The following is a 16,335-nucleotide window of genomic DNA, read 5'->3' as shown; positions in this document are numbered from 1 at the left end:
GTCCCACATGGGTGGTAGGGGCCCAAAGACTTGGGCCATCCTCTACTGCTTTTCTCAGACCATTAGCAGGGAGCTAGATTGGAAAAGGAATAGTTGGGACATGAACAAGTGACCAAGGTGGTGGCTTTACCTACTATACCATAGCACTGGCCCTGTTCTCTAATATATTTATAGAAACATTTGTCATATTAATGAGTCCTTTTCCATTGCTTATTTCCTAAGGATTGTCTTTTTTCCCTCCAATCATGAGCAGGCTTTGAATTTTATTGTATTCTTTTTCTGTGTCTACTGAGAAAGCCCTATGATTTCCCTCCTGTGTTCTGTTAATATCATGAGTCATACTGACAGAGATTCAAATATTAAGCCTATTTCACTGTTCTAAGAGCCAGAATGCACTATTATGTCTTCAGTCAGTAATTATTTTGGCTGTTCTGCTGGATACGTGGTGTAAGTCTGACAGTAGCTCGGAGTACTGTTAGAATACCAGTTCTGTCACAGCAACTAGCCCAGTGGTTTAGATAACTCATTTTTAATTTCTCCAAGTCTCCTGTTTCCTCTACTACAAAATAAAAGTGCATATTGCTTTCATCCAAGAATTGTTAAAATCATGAGGTAATTGGGAGAACACTTTATAAATTATAAAGTGCTATTCAAAAAAAGAAGAGGTCATAGGAAAGGTATAAGTTATAAATAATTACAAAGACCCTGACTGAAGCAAATTAAAATACAACTGGGGCCAGTGTTGTAGTGGGCTAAGCCACTGCCTATGATGCCAGCATCCTGTATGGGTGCCAATTTGTGTCTCAGATGCTCATTTCCCATCCAGCTCTCTGCTAATGTACCTGGGAAGACAGCAGAGGATGGCTCAAGTGCTTGGGTCCCTGCACCCACGTGGGAGACCCAGATGAAGCTCCTGGCTCCTAGCTTCAGCCTGGCCCCAGCTATTTGGGGAGTGAACCAATGCACAGAAAATCTCTGTCTCTTCCCCTCTCTCTCTCCCTCTAACTCTGACTTTCAAATAAATAAATAAATATTTTAAAAAATACAATTAGGATTATAAATATAAAAATATATATTTGGAAATATTCCATTTCCTTGGATTGACAACTTGCACAGAAGTTAGAAAATAAAGTTGGAAGATGTAAATATCTTTTATCATTTAGAGGCTAGTAAAATTGAGACATGGATTATAGCCATACTTACCCTACAGGCAAAAAATGCTGTAGAATGAGATCAAGCTTTTTCTGTTCTTGCCAGAAATGCCTGATGAGCAAGGGTATCCATGGAATGATAGCTGTGGGACGAATTACGAAGGCAAGTGCCACCAGGGATGAGTACTTGACACTGTAAGCAAGGAAAATGTGATGTTACCAAGACAAATGGGAAATTGTTTTTGAAAATAATCCATTTGCAGTGTGATATAACCTTTAAAAAAATGACAGTATCTTCCTTTCAGTAGAAATGGCTATGTGGACTTTGGCAAGTTACTTACTTTTTTTTTTTTTTTAATCTGTAAAAGGAGGTAAGATAGAAAGTCTTTTCCAGCTCTAACTTAACTCTGATTTTAAATAAGAAGTTATCCTATATCTTATCACTAGTCTTATGTGCTGGAAAGTATACTTTTTACTTCATATATCTGCTACTTAACTTGATAGAAAATTAATCAAGTTTCTCCTACAGAAATATACTAAAGTCATATAAAAACTTTCCCTAAGGAAAAAAATGTGCAGTTAAACACTAGGATTATTTAGATATTGATCTATTCTGAGTATATGTGATTTTATTTTGAAAGTAAGCTAATTTTATCCAACTGGAGGATATTTATGTACAACTTTGACAAGCCCACTGTAAAAACCTGTATGAGTATGGATACAGATGTGCATTTTTACTACTGGGACTTATCAGTTAGTGGCTAAAAGATGACTTGACAATTTAGTTATGAATACTTAACCCTGGTAAGAATCAACTCATAAAAATAAACAACTGTAAAGAAATCCCTATGTTGATGAGGATACATCTATCAGTGAAATGAATGATACCAGCTGGGTAGAGAATTGGTCAGAAAAGAACCCTGTTCCAAAGTGTTACTAGGCGTTCCAAATTTTCAAGGGAAACTAGAAATCTATATTTTTATATAAGATCTCCTAACTGAAAGAAATTTGCCATAAGCTTACTTTCAGAAACCATGTTTCAAATGAAACAAAAATACTTGTGGCTCAGTTTGATTGCAGATAGCCTAAATGCAACTTATGCTGTAATGAAATGACAAAACTCGCAAATATGTATTTCCATCTTTCCCTTACTCCAAATTTTGAGACATATGCTGTGTTCTTCATTCTGAGTGTTTCTACATAGATCATACGCTAGGACTCAAAGTGTCTGGATGGCATAGATGCCCATGGCTTTCCCTGAAACCTGCCCAAAGAACACTACTCAGGTTAACAGTAGTATCACTCAGCTTCTTAGTTTTAAACCTTTAGTCATTTTAATAGCTTCTTACCCCACACATCCACTTTAATTTCTTTCCCCATTCCAGTGTTCTCATTTTATCAAGTCCTGACTCTTATCTGGAACCTTTTAATCATTTTTTTTAATACCCAGAAATATTCCATTACTTAATACCACTGCCACTTACTTGGTACTTACTTGTAATAGCTTCCGTGTTACACATTTTACAGAGATTCTCATTGAGTTCTTATGCGAACTGCTTTACTATTTTCATTTTACAGAAATGAATGCTTAAACTCATATTCTCCTTAAAGGTATCTTTCAGTATAACACGTGAATTTTTTAAGGAATATGCAAAACGTCAGGTCTGGAGTGGCACCTGTCATACAGGGAAGACTATTTATGCTTATATGGTTGTCCTTTTGTACCCATGGCCCTCCCTTCCTCAGGGATCAGGAGACAGCACCTGAGTCCAGGCAGGCAATCTTAATGCTAGCCAGTGTGAAAGCTTTGTTTGGATAGGGACAATGATATTTAACACACCTAATCAGATTCTCTCAAAATCAATGTGAGATACAGACAAAGCTGGGCCATTGGTATGTGAGAACAGAAGCTAAGATATGTTACCTTAGCCCTATAATGATGGAAGGCCACAACAGGGATCACAGACTGGGCTACAAAGGCACAGGAGCACAATCTCCCCAAACTGCCTTGGATTCTGCATAACCTTCCAATCCATCTGTGTGCCTAAGATACTCCACAGTTTCCTTCTATACTTGGCCACAAGGCTGAGAGCCAATTTTCCTTATTTTCACTTTTGGCCTCATAATATAGGAAAGTTGGGTGAATGCTTATTATTACCACCAAAAGAGTCTGTTGCAGAAAAGATCTTATTTGATTTGATCTTCTCAGCAGCTTTTTATGCAGGGAGAATGGATCCTAGACTCCCAAACTCTGGCTTTTTCCCTTTCATATATTCTAAATATTGCTACTACAAGGAATTCTTTTGGAATCAGATTTGGTAATGTCATACTTCTCAAAACCTCCAATGGTTTCCTATTCTCTACTGAATAAAATCCAAATTCTAGAGAGGGGCAAAGTCCCATTTCATCCTCTTCCCTTGTTACTCCCTTCATCCATGCATCCTACCACAGCAGCTGCTCTGGACAACCTGCCCTGACACTCAAGCCCTTTTACAGCTCCCTACTATGCCCACATTGTTCCCTTTGTTTGATATTTGTTTCCTCAATTTATAAAGCGTCAGATCAGGTCCACGTATCTTCTATTTGTCCATCCATATCTGTACTTCTCCACCCTTTACTTTCTCTGTGTGCAGGGAGGTTGATCTGGTTGGACTACATCAATGGTATACCTTATTTTCTGACTTCTGATTGGTTTTAGATACCAAAAAAAGTGGAATCAGGATTCTCTGTTCTTCTGGCAGTCTCCTTGCTATAAATAAAGGCTGATTTTGTCTCCTTGGAGGCCTTTTCTTTCAGTTACAACTCAGTATGGATTCCAATGACCATTTTCTTTCCTTGCTCCTTGGCCCTTAGAGGGAACGCAACTTCCTTCTCTGACTAAGGGACTAGTGAGCTGCTGGGGTACTATAACAGTGACCTGAGTGCCTTTCCTAAATATTGTCTTCACTTCTGTCAACAGTCATTTTATTAAGCTATCCTTCATCATCCAGCTTCAGTATGTTATGTATTTCTTGCTATACTGTATCAACTGAAGATTTATGGTTCTCCTAGCTCTCACAGACATTAAATGGTCTACTGAACATTACAGTATGTTATATTCAAGACTTCCAAAAGCATGCCTTAGAGTTTTGTACATAATCATTAGCAATAATATAACTCACCTGTTCATAGACTTTGACCCTTCCAAAGGATAGTAGAAAAGAGCAATTACAGTAAGAACAGTTTCCATGGTGTTTGTAAGGGTTCTGGTACAGCAATACCATGTGAACCAAGAGCACAACTGGCAAAAAAACTAAGAACAAGTATGAACAAACATGTATGAAGTAGAGAATGGAAACTCAGTATTATCTTCTATGGGAAAGGACAAGTAAGTCTAAATATTAAATATTAAAACTGCAAAACCCACCACAAAAGAGATGTTAAAAGTAAGTAGGCATACCCAAGCATTGTTTTTAAGAAGTTATAGACAATACCAGATATATTGTTGTTATATTAAGTATTTATACTTTCAGGTATATTTTTATGACATTTGAGTTAAGTCTCACTTCCCATTAATCAAAGGCATAAAACAGATTGTTTCATGGTAGGATCTGTAGAAGACTGAAATTCATAACTAGATTCTCTCAGTCAGTACTCCTCAAACTGTCTTACTGTACTCACATAAGTATTTTGAATGTTTTTAAATTTCTTCAGTTTGGAATGTAGCCTTATTTCTTGATGAGAAATTAAGATAAAACAGAAACATTTCAGGAGGCATCATCAAATATTAAGCTGCAAACTAATGAAATTAATAAACCAGCTTTTAGAAGAACATACAAGTAAAGCATTGCTATTCTAGAATACAGACATCTTAAAAATGACTTGTTTATTGAGGCAAGTGTGTTAAACATACAGCTCTAGGTTTCTGCATTTTCAAATATAGCATTTAAAAAAGTTCCCAATTTTTTCATGAAGTTAAAGAGTTTTCCTAAACTAGAAGAACCTAGTGCTGTTTATTTTTTGAGGAAGGATTCCAAAGGTATCATAACCATTCTATATTGTGCCTTTAGCAACATACATAAAATATAAGCACATAATAAAAATTATTTTTTAACCTGAATAATTATCAAGGACTTAGTTGCTAAACAAATCTTTCTTTTTAATGTAAAGGAGTACACTGCTTGCATAAATATGTTTTTTTTCCAATTTATATGTATTTCAGAATTTGGTTACTTAGAATTTGTAGGGTGTTTTTCAATAGAAACGTTAAAAAAAAAAGTAGTAAGATTTCTAAGCTAGTTCATGTAAGCTTATTTGGAAAGCCAAGTGAAGTAACAGTAGTGCTAGAAGATTCCATCGCTCTTCAGGGTATGATTTAAATGGGAAAACCCATTGAAGGTCTAGAAGAGACATCAGGAATCCTTCTCCCCACTTTGAAATCAACCAAATGACAAAGTCTCCAAGAGCACATTCTCTTTTATGTTGAGTCCAGCTCCCTCCAGCCTTCTGGCCAGGGCGACAAGTGTCGCAGTGTAGAGGAACTTCTCTGGCTGCAGCTCACATGGCTAGAGGAACCGTGACAAGGGCTGGAAGCAGCCCAGAGGTTCTCTGGGAGGTAAACAGTGGTTTCCATCTCTCCCTATGCACTCTATTAAAAGACAGAGATTCTGAGAGCTTTCAGGAGTGAAAGAGCTTCACATGCTATCTCTTTAGGTTTAACCTCTCACAGGGCTTGTGGGCATCAGTGGCTTCCACTGCTCTGGGCACAATGAGGAGCACATACTGCTGCTGTTCTGCTGCTCTTAATTACAAAGCTGTATGATTTATCTTCTAACACTTTTTAGAAGTTCAATATTTATCTACAAGCTTTACATCTATAGACTTGAATAAAATAACTGGCATTTAATTTCTCAAGTGTTTAGCACTTACCACCCATTTTGCCACTTCCTGATTTTCTATTTGCTTCATTAATGAGTAAAGCCTCACATCTGCTATGGCAGACAGAAGTGCCTGGGCAAGTCTAGGAATCCAGATCTTCATTAGTGAAAAAGGAGGAGAAGATGTTAAAAAAAATAATCTGTTGGTTCACACTGAATTATCATAAAAACCAAAAAGCTGATCCATTTATCAACTGAAGGCATTCTTAGTACAAAATTAGACATAATGTATGACTGTAATCTGTGAACATGTTTTTCTATAAAAAATATTAATTTCTCATTACCATTCTCATCACATACACACACACACACACGCACATGTAATTCCAGTACTACTAATTTCAGTTTTAACTAGCCAGCAAACCATTTCATTAAGATTTGATTTTGAAAGTATTTAAATTTTTATCAGCATATACCGAAATTTTTTGTAAGATTTCTATTTATTTGAAAAGCAGTGTTACAGAGAGGGAAGGAGAGACAGAGAGATCTTCCATCCACTTCCATTTGGTTCACTCCCCAAATAGCCACAGTGGCCAGAACTGGGCTCGTCTAAAGCCAGGAGCCAGCTTTTTTTAGATCTCCCACATGGGTGCAGCAGCCCAAGTACTTGGGCCATTTTACCACTGCTTTTCTGGGCCATAGCAGAGAGCTGGATTGGAGGTAGAGCAGCTGGGACTCAAACTGGTGACCATATCGGATGCTGGCGCCACAGGCGGAGGCTTAATCTATGTCACAGCAAGGCCCCAGTGATGGAATTTTTAAAATCAAATATTTATAGTATTGTGGCCAAATTCCACCAAAATACTTTAACCCAATATTGTCTCCTATCATTTCAACATCTAATTAATATAAAAATGTTATATATTTTTTCTTTGTACAAGGCCTTTTATATCCATTATGTACTTTATACTTACAGCACTTTTCAATTTGGTCTAGCCACACTGCAGAAGTTCAATAGTCAAGGTGACCAGTGGCTACCATGATGGACACTGTAGCTCTAATCCATCCCCTCTATCTGCATCCACACCTTATGCAGTTTAGAAAGAAGCCATCTGGAAAGAACAGAAAGGTGTATGTGTCCTAGGATCCAGCTCTAGCTCCATCTATAACATGCTGTGACCTTGGCCTATTTCCATTTCTCTGACCCCTGTTTAAAAGCATCACCATGAGAATGTGTGGCATCAGAGTTTTAGGAGGGAGTCAGGTCAGCTAAAGGTTGAGAGAAGATCTTGAAGAAACAAGAAATTTCTCTGTATTGAAGACCCTGTCATTCAAAATCTAATCTAGTTTCTGGGATGCAAGATGTCCTTAATGAAACTGTATATTTTCCTATGTTTCCAGACTTTGTGGATACCCTGCATAACCTGGAAACTAGTGGGCAGCTCTGACAGAAGAAGAGTGAGTTCACACCTAAATTCTCCATGTGTTGACGGGAAGAACTGCTACTGCTCTAAATCTGCCTTTTCCATGATCCTGTCCTGTGAAGCATCAGTTTCACTGGGCTGATCCTCCTTTATCAATAATGAACTAAGGGGTTGGCGCTCTGGCATAGCAGGTAAAGCCGCCGCCTGCAGTGCTAGCATCCCATATGGGCGCCGGTTCGAGTCCCAGCTGCTCCACTTCCAATCCAGCTCTCTGCTGTGGCCTGGAAAAGCAATGGAAGATGGCCCAGGTCCTTGGGTCCCTGTACCCGTGCGGGAGACCTGGAAGAGGCTCCTGGCTCTTGGCTTTGGATCAGCGCAACTCTGGCCATTGTGGCCATTTGGGGAGTGAACCAGTGGATGGAAGATTTCTCTCTCTCTGCCTCTCTATAACTCTGCCTTTCAAATAAATACATAAATCTTAAGAAAAAAAAAAAAAAGCAAGCACTATTGCAGAGGGGGCAGATACAACTCTGCTCTAAGTACCCCCACTGCTTTAGTGTCTTTCTGTGTTCTAAAAAAATCCCTCAGGATCTGGACTCCCTGTGGAATACTGAGCCACTAGCACCCCTAACAAAATGGGAAGCCCAAACCTTCGGAATCTACATAAAACTTCAAAGATCCCAGCCGGTGCCGTGGCTCAACAGGCTAATCCTCTGCCTTGCGGCACCGGCACACCGGGTTCTAGTCCCGGTTGGGGCACCGATCCTGTCCCGGTTGCCCCTCTTCCAGGCCAGCTCTCTGCTGTGGCCAGGGAGTGCAATGGAGGATGGCCCAAGTGCTTGGGCCCTGCACCTGCATGGGAGACCAGGATAAGCACCTGGCTCCTGCCATCGGATCAGCGCGGTGCGCCAGCCGCAGCGCGCCTACCGCGGCGGCCATTGGAGGGTGAACCAACGGCAAAAGGAAGACCTTTCTCTCTGTCTCTCTCTCTCAGTATCCACTCTGCCTGTCAAAAAAAAAAAAAAAACACAAAACTTCAAAGATCCTGAGAGGGACGCTGCAAAAACTTTTGCATCCTCAGTCTTCCTTTGTACTCTGTCCCAGCAACTGGTAACCTAGAACTAACCATCCTCATTATTAATGTCCAGTTACTACAGAGCACAATGAATATGTTTACCATTATATTTTTTATCAATTTCTAAGTTTTAATTTCAACACTAAATTCTGAGTGGATTTATATGTATTTAGTCTTCATAAGCTCATTTAACATGCATGATAGTCTTCTTTAAAGTTAAAAAAAAAAACCAAAAAACCACTGCTTTCAAGTGGTTCTTTGATGAAGGATGTTTACTTTAATGTCCAGATAACACACAGTCATTCTGGAAGTCTGCATTTCCTAACAGTATTCCACACAACACAACATTCATCTGAGCACATACTGAAGAGTTACGCATCACAGTGTCTTCGGTGCCACAGCTTTCCAGATACGGCTGCACTTAGCAACAAACCTCATGGCACCAATGACATTACTTAGCTAACATCCATCGACCTTTGAAGAAAAATGGAATATGTCTTTTAATCTATTTCTAACAACTATTGTTAAACTTACCAGCAACTGAACACTGTCTTCCCCCAAGAGATGCAGAATCTTGTAAATGCTTGCAAAGATTAAGGGGTAAGTATAACCTCTCAATCTTTCTGTCCACTCCCAGGTCAAATAACCATAAGTAGTAATATTAAGGACTATGTGTGAAATGGTATTGAAACAATACTTATTTTCATTTCTCCTCAAAAAACTTTTTGATAATGAAGTTTTGAATAATTTTATAGTAGATATTTGAATTAAAAATTCAGCTGGGCAATTTTATTTGTAGCCCTCAAGTACTGAGCACTTTGGGAATATATGCTAAAGGCTACGTCACATGTACTAACATCAAAGAGAAGAGACAGGATAAAATAGCATACTTTGAAGAGTTAAAATTACCCGTAGAAAATGGATTGAAACTGAACACCGTTCCTAAGATGAATATACTTTCTAGTCTGCCAAAGAATCTACAAAGGATATTTGAAAACCATCCGATGCGCAACTTCAAGAGACTGCCAGTATTCATCTGGAACAAAGCTTGTCTGAACTAAAAAACAGTTGAGAATTCGCAAAGCAATAGTAAAGAAGACCAGGCAGGCATTTTCTCCAAGAAGACCTGCAAAACAAAACAAAACAAAGCAGTTGAGTGTGACGCCGGAGTTCCACTTGGAGAGCTGAAACTGCTGCTCTGGGTGGTCCCCTGCTCAGGCACAGCGGGAAAACTCTGCCCACCTGCGCTGAAAGGCCAGCGCCTCACTTCTGCGATCGTCATTCCCTGGCTTAACCGAACTTTTTTGCAATTTATTGCATAAAGAGAATATTAAGATAAAAAAGGAAGAAAGGATCGGGCTTAACTAAGACCTAAGCTAATTAGGTTATGCTACATATGTATTTAAAGAAAAAGAAAACAGCTTAAAAAATGGCTTAGGACACAACTTTTGGTGTGTGTCCCAAACAGCTGCGTATAAAATGTTCCTCTGCACAGTTAAAAATATTCCTTATTGGGGTGGGCAGTTGGCACAGAGGTTAAGACGCCTGTAAGTGTCTGGAATTCAATCCTGGTTCCACTTCCCATCCAGCTTCCTGCTAGTACACACCCTGGGTGGCAGCAGGTGGTGGCCCAAGGGGTCCTGGCCACCCACGTCTGTGGCCCAGACCAGGCTGCTGCAGGCGTTACATTAAACACCGTATTTCTAGCACTTCGAGATTCTCCAAGACGCGGCAACGCCCGGCTGGCAGAGCAATGCGGGGCGCTCCCCTTCCGAGACGGCACCCCTTACTCACTCACCTCCGCGGCGCCCGGGGCTCTTCTCCTGGGAGCTAAGGTACAGGACGGACTTTCTCTTCCGCAGCTTGATCTCCTGGGAGCGGTTCTGCAGGCCGCGGAAAGCGAGGCTGCCCTCGCCGCCTTCCCGCCGCATTCCGCACCCACTCGGAAGCCCGCCGCGGCCACCCGGCGTCGCGCCACCTCCTAGGGGCGACCAGAGCCCCCGGCAGCGCGCGTTGCGCTTGTGCCCACGAAGTTTGGCCTCTGCGAGCAGCCGTTGCTCGCCGGCGCGGGGGCAGCCGGGAAAGCCGGCTTGCTCACGCCACCCCACCTGGGCGGTCTCCGCGGCGGAATGCGGCACGTTCGGTCTGCGTCCCCACGCCGTGCCGCGCCGCGCCCTCGCGCTGTCCCTGCGACTTCGCCTTTCCGCGCCGTGCGGGGTTCCTGCTCGCGCTTGGCTGTGCGGCCTCTGCGCCCTGCCGTCGAGAAACTGCCGGAAGGAGCCCGATCCCGGCTCTGCAGGTGGGCGGCGGTGCGCTCGGAGCCGCCCGAGTGCTGCTGATGTAGCGTTCGTTATACGGTGATGTGAGTCAGGGGAGGTCCCACAGACGCCTCTGTTGAACGAGGTGGGCAGGCACGGGGTGAGTTGGGCTGTTTTTCAGATGCGGCCTCTGAGGCTTAGAGGAGGTTTCTTGTGTCTGTGTTTGGAAACACTCGGCTGCGGTGGAGCCGGGGCAGGATTCGTGAAGCGGCCCCGTCGCCTGCAGGAGCGCTCAGGAAAGCGGGCTTGCCCGGTCCCTGCGTCCCGTCCCGCCACCGATGACGTTGGTGGCCTCGGGGAGCTGGTTGGGGAGGCCGTGAAGTGTCCTCAGGATGAAGGGCCGCGCGGACCCTGCCCTGTGCTGCCCTTCAGACATCTCCCCGGCTGGCCCAGGGGCTGGCGTGTTGACAACGAAGTTTACTTTCCGGATAGCTAGGGCCTGTAAGCCATTATCAGTGAGTCCACCCAAGTATCCATCCTCGTTTCCTTAGGAGTGGGCGGCAGACAATTAATTTGTGGTGTTTGCTTGTATTCGCTGCAGTTTCAAAGGGACCTTGACTCTCCAGCTTTTTAGAGAAGTGTTTTCTGTTCGTATCACACACGTTCCCTAAAAAGGCGTGACTGGTGTGGGAGAGAGGACGAAAAGGAACACTCTGTGCTTGCCTTTCTCCTGCTTTCTGGTCGGTGTTCTCGGAGCAGCCACCCGGGGTTGTGGCCTGACTTTAAAGACAGAGAATACGCCTCCCCTCTGTTACCATATTAACACTCCCAGAGAAGAGTCTGTAGTAGAAGAGGATTTAGTTGTGTCTTAGACCACCCGCATAACGCTCATACCCTGGTCGACTTTGATATTTGATATTCCTGTTTCAGTAACTGATGTGTTCATGTTTTTATAAGACGCTGTTGATGTCACGACGTGAAATCTTTAAAAAGGATATTGTACTAAATTGTTGCCTTGTTTCCCATTTTCTTTGTCTACAGATCTGAAGAGATTTCCTGGATGTGGAATGTGAACCTTTAAAACCACCCCTGCACCGTGCCCTGTCTGTGGGAACAATGTTTGGGAGGTTGACTCTTCCGCAGCTGCTTTTTGCAAGCGTCCTTGGAATTGCTGGAGGAATATACATTTATCAACCAATATTTGAACAGTACTCCAGAGAGCAAAAAGAATTAAAAGAAAAGGTGAAATGGGCACAAGAATCACAAGAAAAGAAAAGTTAATGCTGCACAAAGTTGAATTGTAACAGTTGGTTAAATTTCCACTGAAATCACACATTAATTATAAACTTATAAGCACAAATAAATCATAATAACTTAAAATGACTTTTTAGACTAGCAATGTTAATACTTGTTGTATTTTTTTTAAATTTGAGAGAGATCAGTCCCATCCCCTGGTTGGTTCACTCTCCAGATGCCTCCAACAACCAGCACTGGGCTGAGCCAAAGCCGTGAGCTGGAAACTCCATCCGTCTCCCGTGTAGATGGCAGGAACCCAAATGCTTATGGACTTACCACTGTCTCCCTAGATCTGCGTTAGCCAGAAGCTGGTGTTAGGAACCTGGAGTCAAGCCTACATGCTTCACTTTAGGAGGCAGGCATTCTATTGGCGTCTTAGGCCAGACATCCACTCCTTGACATTTTCCTGTTGTATAGAATGTCCCTTAAATTGAGTATGTTGATCCTTTCTTATATTTACATAGATTCAATTGGGTAAAAATGTAGAAGTGATATATCAGCATGATTCATGAATTCGTTGCTTGGGTTACAGTCTAACCTCATTAGGGCTGGCTGCAGGATTTGTGGACTCTGGTACAAATGAAAAAGCGGGGGTTGGCAGGGGAGCAGCACTGTGGCTTAGTGGGCTGAGCCTCTGCTTGCGGCGCCGGCATCCCATGTGGCCGCTGGTTTGAGTCCTGGCTGCTGCACTTATGATCCAGCATCCCTGCTGATGGCCTTCTGTGGGAGACCCGGGAGAAGCTCTTGGCTCCTGCCTTCTGACTGGCCCAGCTCTGGCCTTTGCAGCCATTTGGGGACTGAACCAGTGGATGGAAGACCTCTCTTTGTGTCTTTCCCTCTCTCTCTTTGTAACTCTGCCTCTCAAGTAAATAAATCTTTAAAAAAAAAAAAAAATACAGGGACTGGGTGAGGAAAAGGAAGTAAATTTCCTCCTTTCCTGGTCAAGCCATGAAAATGTGAAACCCTCAAGGGGTTATAGCCTCCATGCTGGTATGCTCTTGATTCTTAGGAGGCAGTGTTAAGGGGCCCTGGCTGAGTGCCCTGCAGAATATAATGTGGCACTACCAGGTCAGAGAAACAGCTGCCTTCTTGCCTATCCTAGGGTGCCATGGGGTATAAACCCAACCCTGACCCTCCTGTACCCCTCTGCCTAGGCTGCTGCCATGATGGAAGATGATGATGGGATATGAGCCTTCCTCAGCCAAGGTAACCTGGTCACTGTTGTTGAGTAAGGCAGGAAACACATAGCTGGATGGGGCCTGGGGTGGGAACCAGGTGGCAGCAGGAGTCAGATCAGTGTGTGTGCAGAGGCTTCCAACCCCCGTAAGCACCACTGTGTCATCAGAGTTGCCTTACAGGGCCTGAATTCAAAGTTGGCAAAATTTCAGGACAGAGATTGCAGAGCATTATAATTCTGACTCCCAGCTGCATGCCCTTGTAGCCAGTCCTGACAAACACTGTTTTACTGTTCGATTGTCATAGTTTGGGCCACTGGAAACTCCTCCAAGCTGGCTCCTGTGCTTCCCCCTTCCCCTTAAGTTTATCTCAAGTATAAAAAAGAAAGGCTTAAAAATTTAAGACTTCTGAAAAAAAGTCACAGGTAGGTATATAAGAAGAGTATGACTTGTATGGTGGGCAGTTTTGAAAAATAAGTTTGACCCATGAAACTTACCAACAAACAAACATTTAAAGTCCCAGATAAATAAGTCCTTGCTTGAGGAACAGTTCCCCTCAGGGTGGATCCAGTGTGTTAGTAGTATGTCCCTGTCATTCTTTGAGTACTCTTTTTATTTTTTTTTAATTTTTATTATTATTATTTAAAAAAATTTTTTTGACAGGCAGAGTGGACAGAGAGAGACAGACAGAGAGAAAGGTCTTCCTTTTGCTGTTGGTTCACCCTCCAATGGCCGCTGCGGCTGGCGCACCGCGCTCATCCCAAGGCAGGAGCCAGGTGCTTCTCCTGGTCTCCCATGGGTGCAGGGCCCAAGCACTTGGGCCATCCTCCACTGCACTCCCTGGCCACAGCAGAGAGCTGGCCTGGAAGGGGGGCAACCGGGACAGAATCCGGCACCCCGACCGGGACTAGAACCCGGTGTGCCGGCGCCGCAAGGCGGAGGATTAGCCTGTTTAGCCACGGTGCCAGACATTTGAGTACTCTTAACTCTGGCTCATGTTTTACTTTCCTAGACCAAGTTTTCAATTTAAAAAAAAAAAAAAAATCAGTTCTTTTTTAAAAATTGAAGCAAAATTCACAAAGAATTAGGGATTAACATTGTAAAGTGTACAATTTTGTGGCAGTACAGTTGCAGCGTTTTGCAACTGTCACCTCTGTATAGTTTCATGACATTTTCATTACTCAAAAGGAAAGCACAGGTACAACAAACAGTCACGCCTGTTTCCCCTTCTTGCCAGACCCTGATAACCAGTAGTCTGCTGTATGTGTCTGTGGATATACCTGGTCTGCATGGTTGATACGAATGGAACCACAATATATGACCTGTTGTGGCTGGCTGCTTCTACTTAGCATGCTTTTGCAGTCTGTAACAAGTGTCCTTACATGGTTCTGTTTTATGGCTAATATTCCATTGTATGGATGTATCATACTTTGTGTATTCATCCATTGACAGAGGTTTGGATCATTTCCACTCTGGTTATTGTAAATAGTGCCACTGCAAACACTTGTGTACAAATATTTATCTGAATACCCACTTTTAATTCTTTTGGGGGTGTTTCTAGGAAGGGACTTATTGAATCATCTGGCAATTCTGTTCAGCTTGTTGAAGACCCACCAAACTTTTCTTCACCAAATTGTTTTCCAAAGTTACTGCATTATTCCATATGTTCACTGGCAGTGTGTCAAGGTTCCTCCAGATCCTCACCAACACACCAAGACTTTTTCCCTCTCTCCTTTTCCCTGTCTTCCCTTCCTCCCTCCACCCCTTCTTTGTTTCCTTCCTGCCTGCCCGCCTGCCAATCTACTGGATATGAAGTGGTATCTCACTGTGGTTTGGTTTTGTTCTAAAATGTGTTCACTTATTTGTTTGAAAGGCAGAGTGAGAAACAGAGATGTCTTCCATGCATCAGTTCACTCCCCACATCTGCACAACCGCGTGTGCTGGGCCAGGATGAACCAGCAGTCTGCCAACTCACCTGGGTCTCCCATGTGGGTGGCAAGAACCTAGTACTTGACTCAACACCTGCTGCCTCCCAGAGTACACGTTAATAGGGATGCTAGAATTGGAAACGGAACCAGGACTTGACCCCAGGTCCTCCAATGTGGGATGCAGATGTCTCCATTGGCATTTTAAGCACTGCTCTAAATGACCCTTGTTAGGCATTTGCATTTTGTTGTTTTCCTAGAAATTTCTTGATTTGGAAGGGAGTCAGGAAAACAAAGTGCTCCCAGCCACGAATTCGATCCCCTGCATGGGACTGAAGCCAGGAGGGGCACTGGAGACGCAGTCAAGGTCTCCCATGTGGATTGCTGGAACCCAGTCACTTGAACCACCACCCCTATTTTCCAGGGTCTGCTTTGACAGGAAGGCAGTTGGGAGCGGGGCCCTGGAATTGAACCCAGGCACTGTGATGTGAAATGTGGGGCATCTTAACCATTAGGCTAACCGCCTGTTCCTTGATTTGCACTTTCTTAATGACTAGTGACATTGAACATCTTTTATGTGCTGTTGAGGATTTTGGTTTCTTCCCCTTTGAAGAAACATCTGTTCAAGTACTTTTCTTTTTTTGTAATTTGGAAGGCAGAGAGAGAGAGCAAGCACAAGCGAGCTCTGACCCTTAGGTTCACTTCCCAAATGCCGGCAACACCCAGGGTTGGGCCAGGCTGAAGCCAGGAGCTGGGAACTCGATCTGGGCTCCCCTTTAGTGGCAAGGACCAAGCACTTGACTCATCGCTGTTGTTTCTGAGGGTGTACTAATGAGTGACTTTGAGACTTGAGAACATAGGCAGGTGTCTCTAGGGGTGGCTCTAATATGCCAAGTGTCTGCCCCCATTATCCAATTTTTTTTTTCCAGATTTTATTTATTTATTTGAGAGGTGGAGTTACAGGCAGAGGGAGGGAGAGACAGAGAGAAAGGTCTTCCATCTGCTGGTTCACTCCCCAATTGGCCGCAACAGATGGAGCTGTGCTGATCTGAAGCCAGGAGCCAGGAGCTTCTTCCGGGTCTCCCACATGGATGCAGGGGCCCAAGCACTTGTGCCATCTTCTGCTGCTTTCCCAGGCCATAGCAGAGCTGGATCAGAAGTGGAGCAACCAGGAC

The 16,335-nt window shown here is 43.2% G+C and overlaps 4 protein-coding genes across 4 annotated transcripts in view; 3 read left to right on the top strand and 1 right to left on the bottom strand.

Moving 5' to 3' along the window:
• Positions 1-10,452, bottom strand: part of PIGB (phosphatidylinositol glycan anchor biosynthesis class B) — a 29,129-nt gene extending 18,677 nt beyond the window's left edge. Inside the window, exons 1-6 of the mRNA XM_062205956.1 lie at positions 10,305-10,452; positions 9,497-9,632; positions 9,041-9,158; positions 6,060-6,164; positions 4,313-4,443; positions 1,204-1,344 (exon numbers count right to left, since the gene is read on the bottom strand). Of these exons, the coding sequence (XP_062061940.1) occupies positions 1,204-1,344; positions 4,313-4,443; positions 6,060-6,164; positions 9,041-9,158; positions 9,497-9,632; positions 10,305-10,437 (764 nt within the window). The 5' untranslated portion in view covers positions 10,438-10,452. The remainder of the gene's footprint in view (positions 1-1,203; positions 1,345-4,312; positions 4,444-6,059; positions 6,165-9,040; positions 9,159-9,496; positions 9,633-10,304) is intronic.
• The window catches only part of CCPG1 (cell cycle progression 1), a 90,541-nt gene extending 78,650 nt beyond the window's left edge, over positions 1-11,891 (top strand). The window contains exon 10 of the mRNA XM_062205954.1: positions 11,806-11,891. Coding sequence (XP_062061938.1) covers positions 11,806-11,837 — 32 coding nt within the window. The 3' untranslated portion in view covers positions 11,838-11,891. The remainder of the gene's footprint in view (positions 1-11,805) is intronic.
• PIGBOS1 (PIGB opposite strand 1) lies at positions 11,881-12,147 on the top strand. Its single transcript, XM_062205967.1, has one exon. It carries the CDS (start codon positions 11,881-11,883, stop codon positions 12,043-12,045), a length of 165 nt encoding a protein of 54 aa, XP_062061951.1. The 3' UTR covers positions 12,046-12,147.
• A 1,091-nt stretch (positions 12,148-13,238) lies between these two features.
• RAB27A (RAB27A, member RAS oncogene family) overlaps positions 13,239-16,335 on the top strand; it is a 101,195-nt gene continuing 98,098 nt past the window's right edge. Inside the window, exon 1 of the mRNA XM_062205963.1 lies at positions 13,239-13,266. The gene's annotated coding sequence lies outside the window, so the exon portion shown is untranslated. The remainder of the gene's footprint in view (positions 13,267-16,335) is intronic.

The sequence above is a fragment of the Lepus europaeus genome, chromosome 11 (genome assembly GCF_033115175.1).
Source record: "Lepus europaeus isolate LE1 chromosome 11, mLepTim1.pri, whole genome shotgun sequence".
Classification (NCBI taxonomy): domain Eukaryota; kingdom Metazoa; phylum Chordata; class Mammalia; order Lagomorpha; family Leporidae; genus Lepus; species Lepus europaeus.
This window is presented reverse-complemented; position numbering and strand designations above follow the sequence as displayed.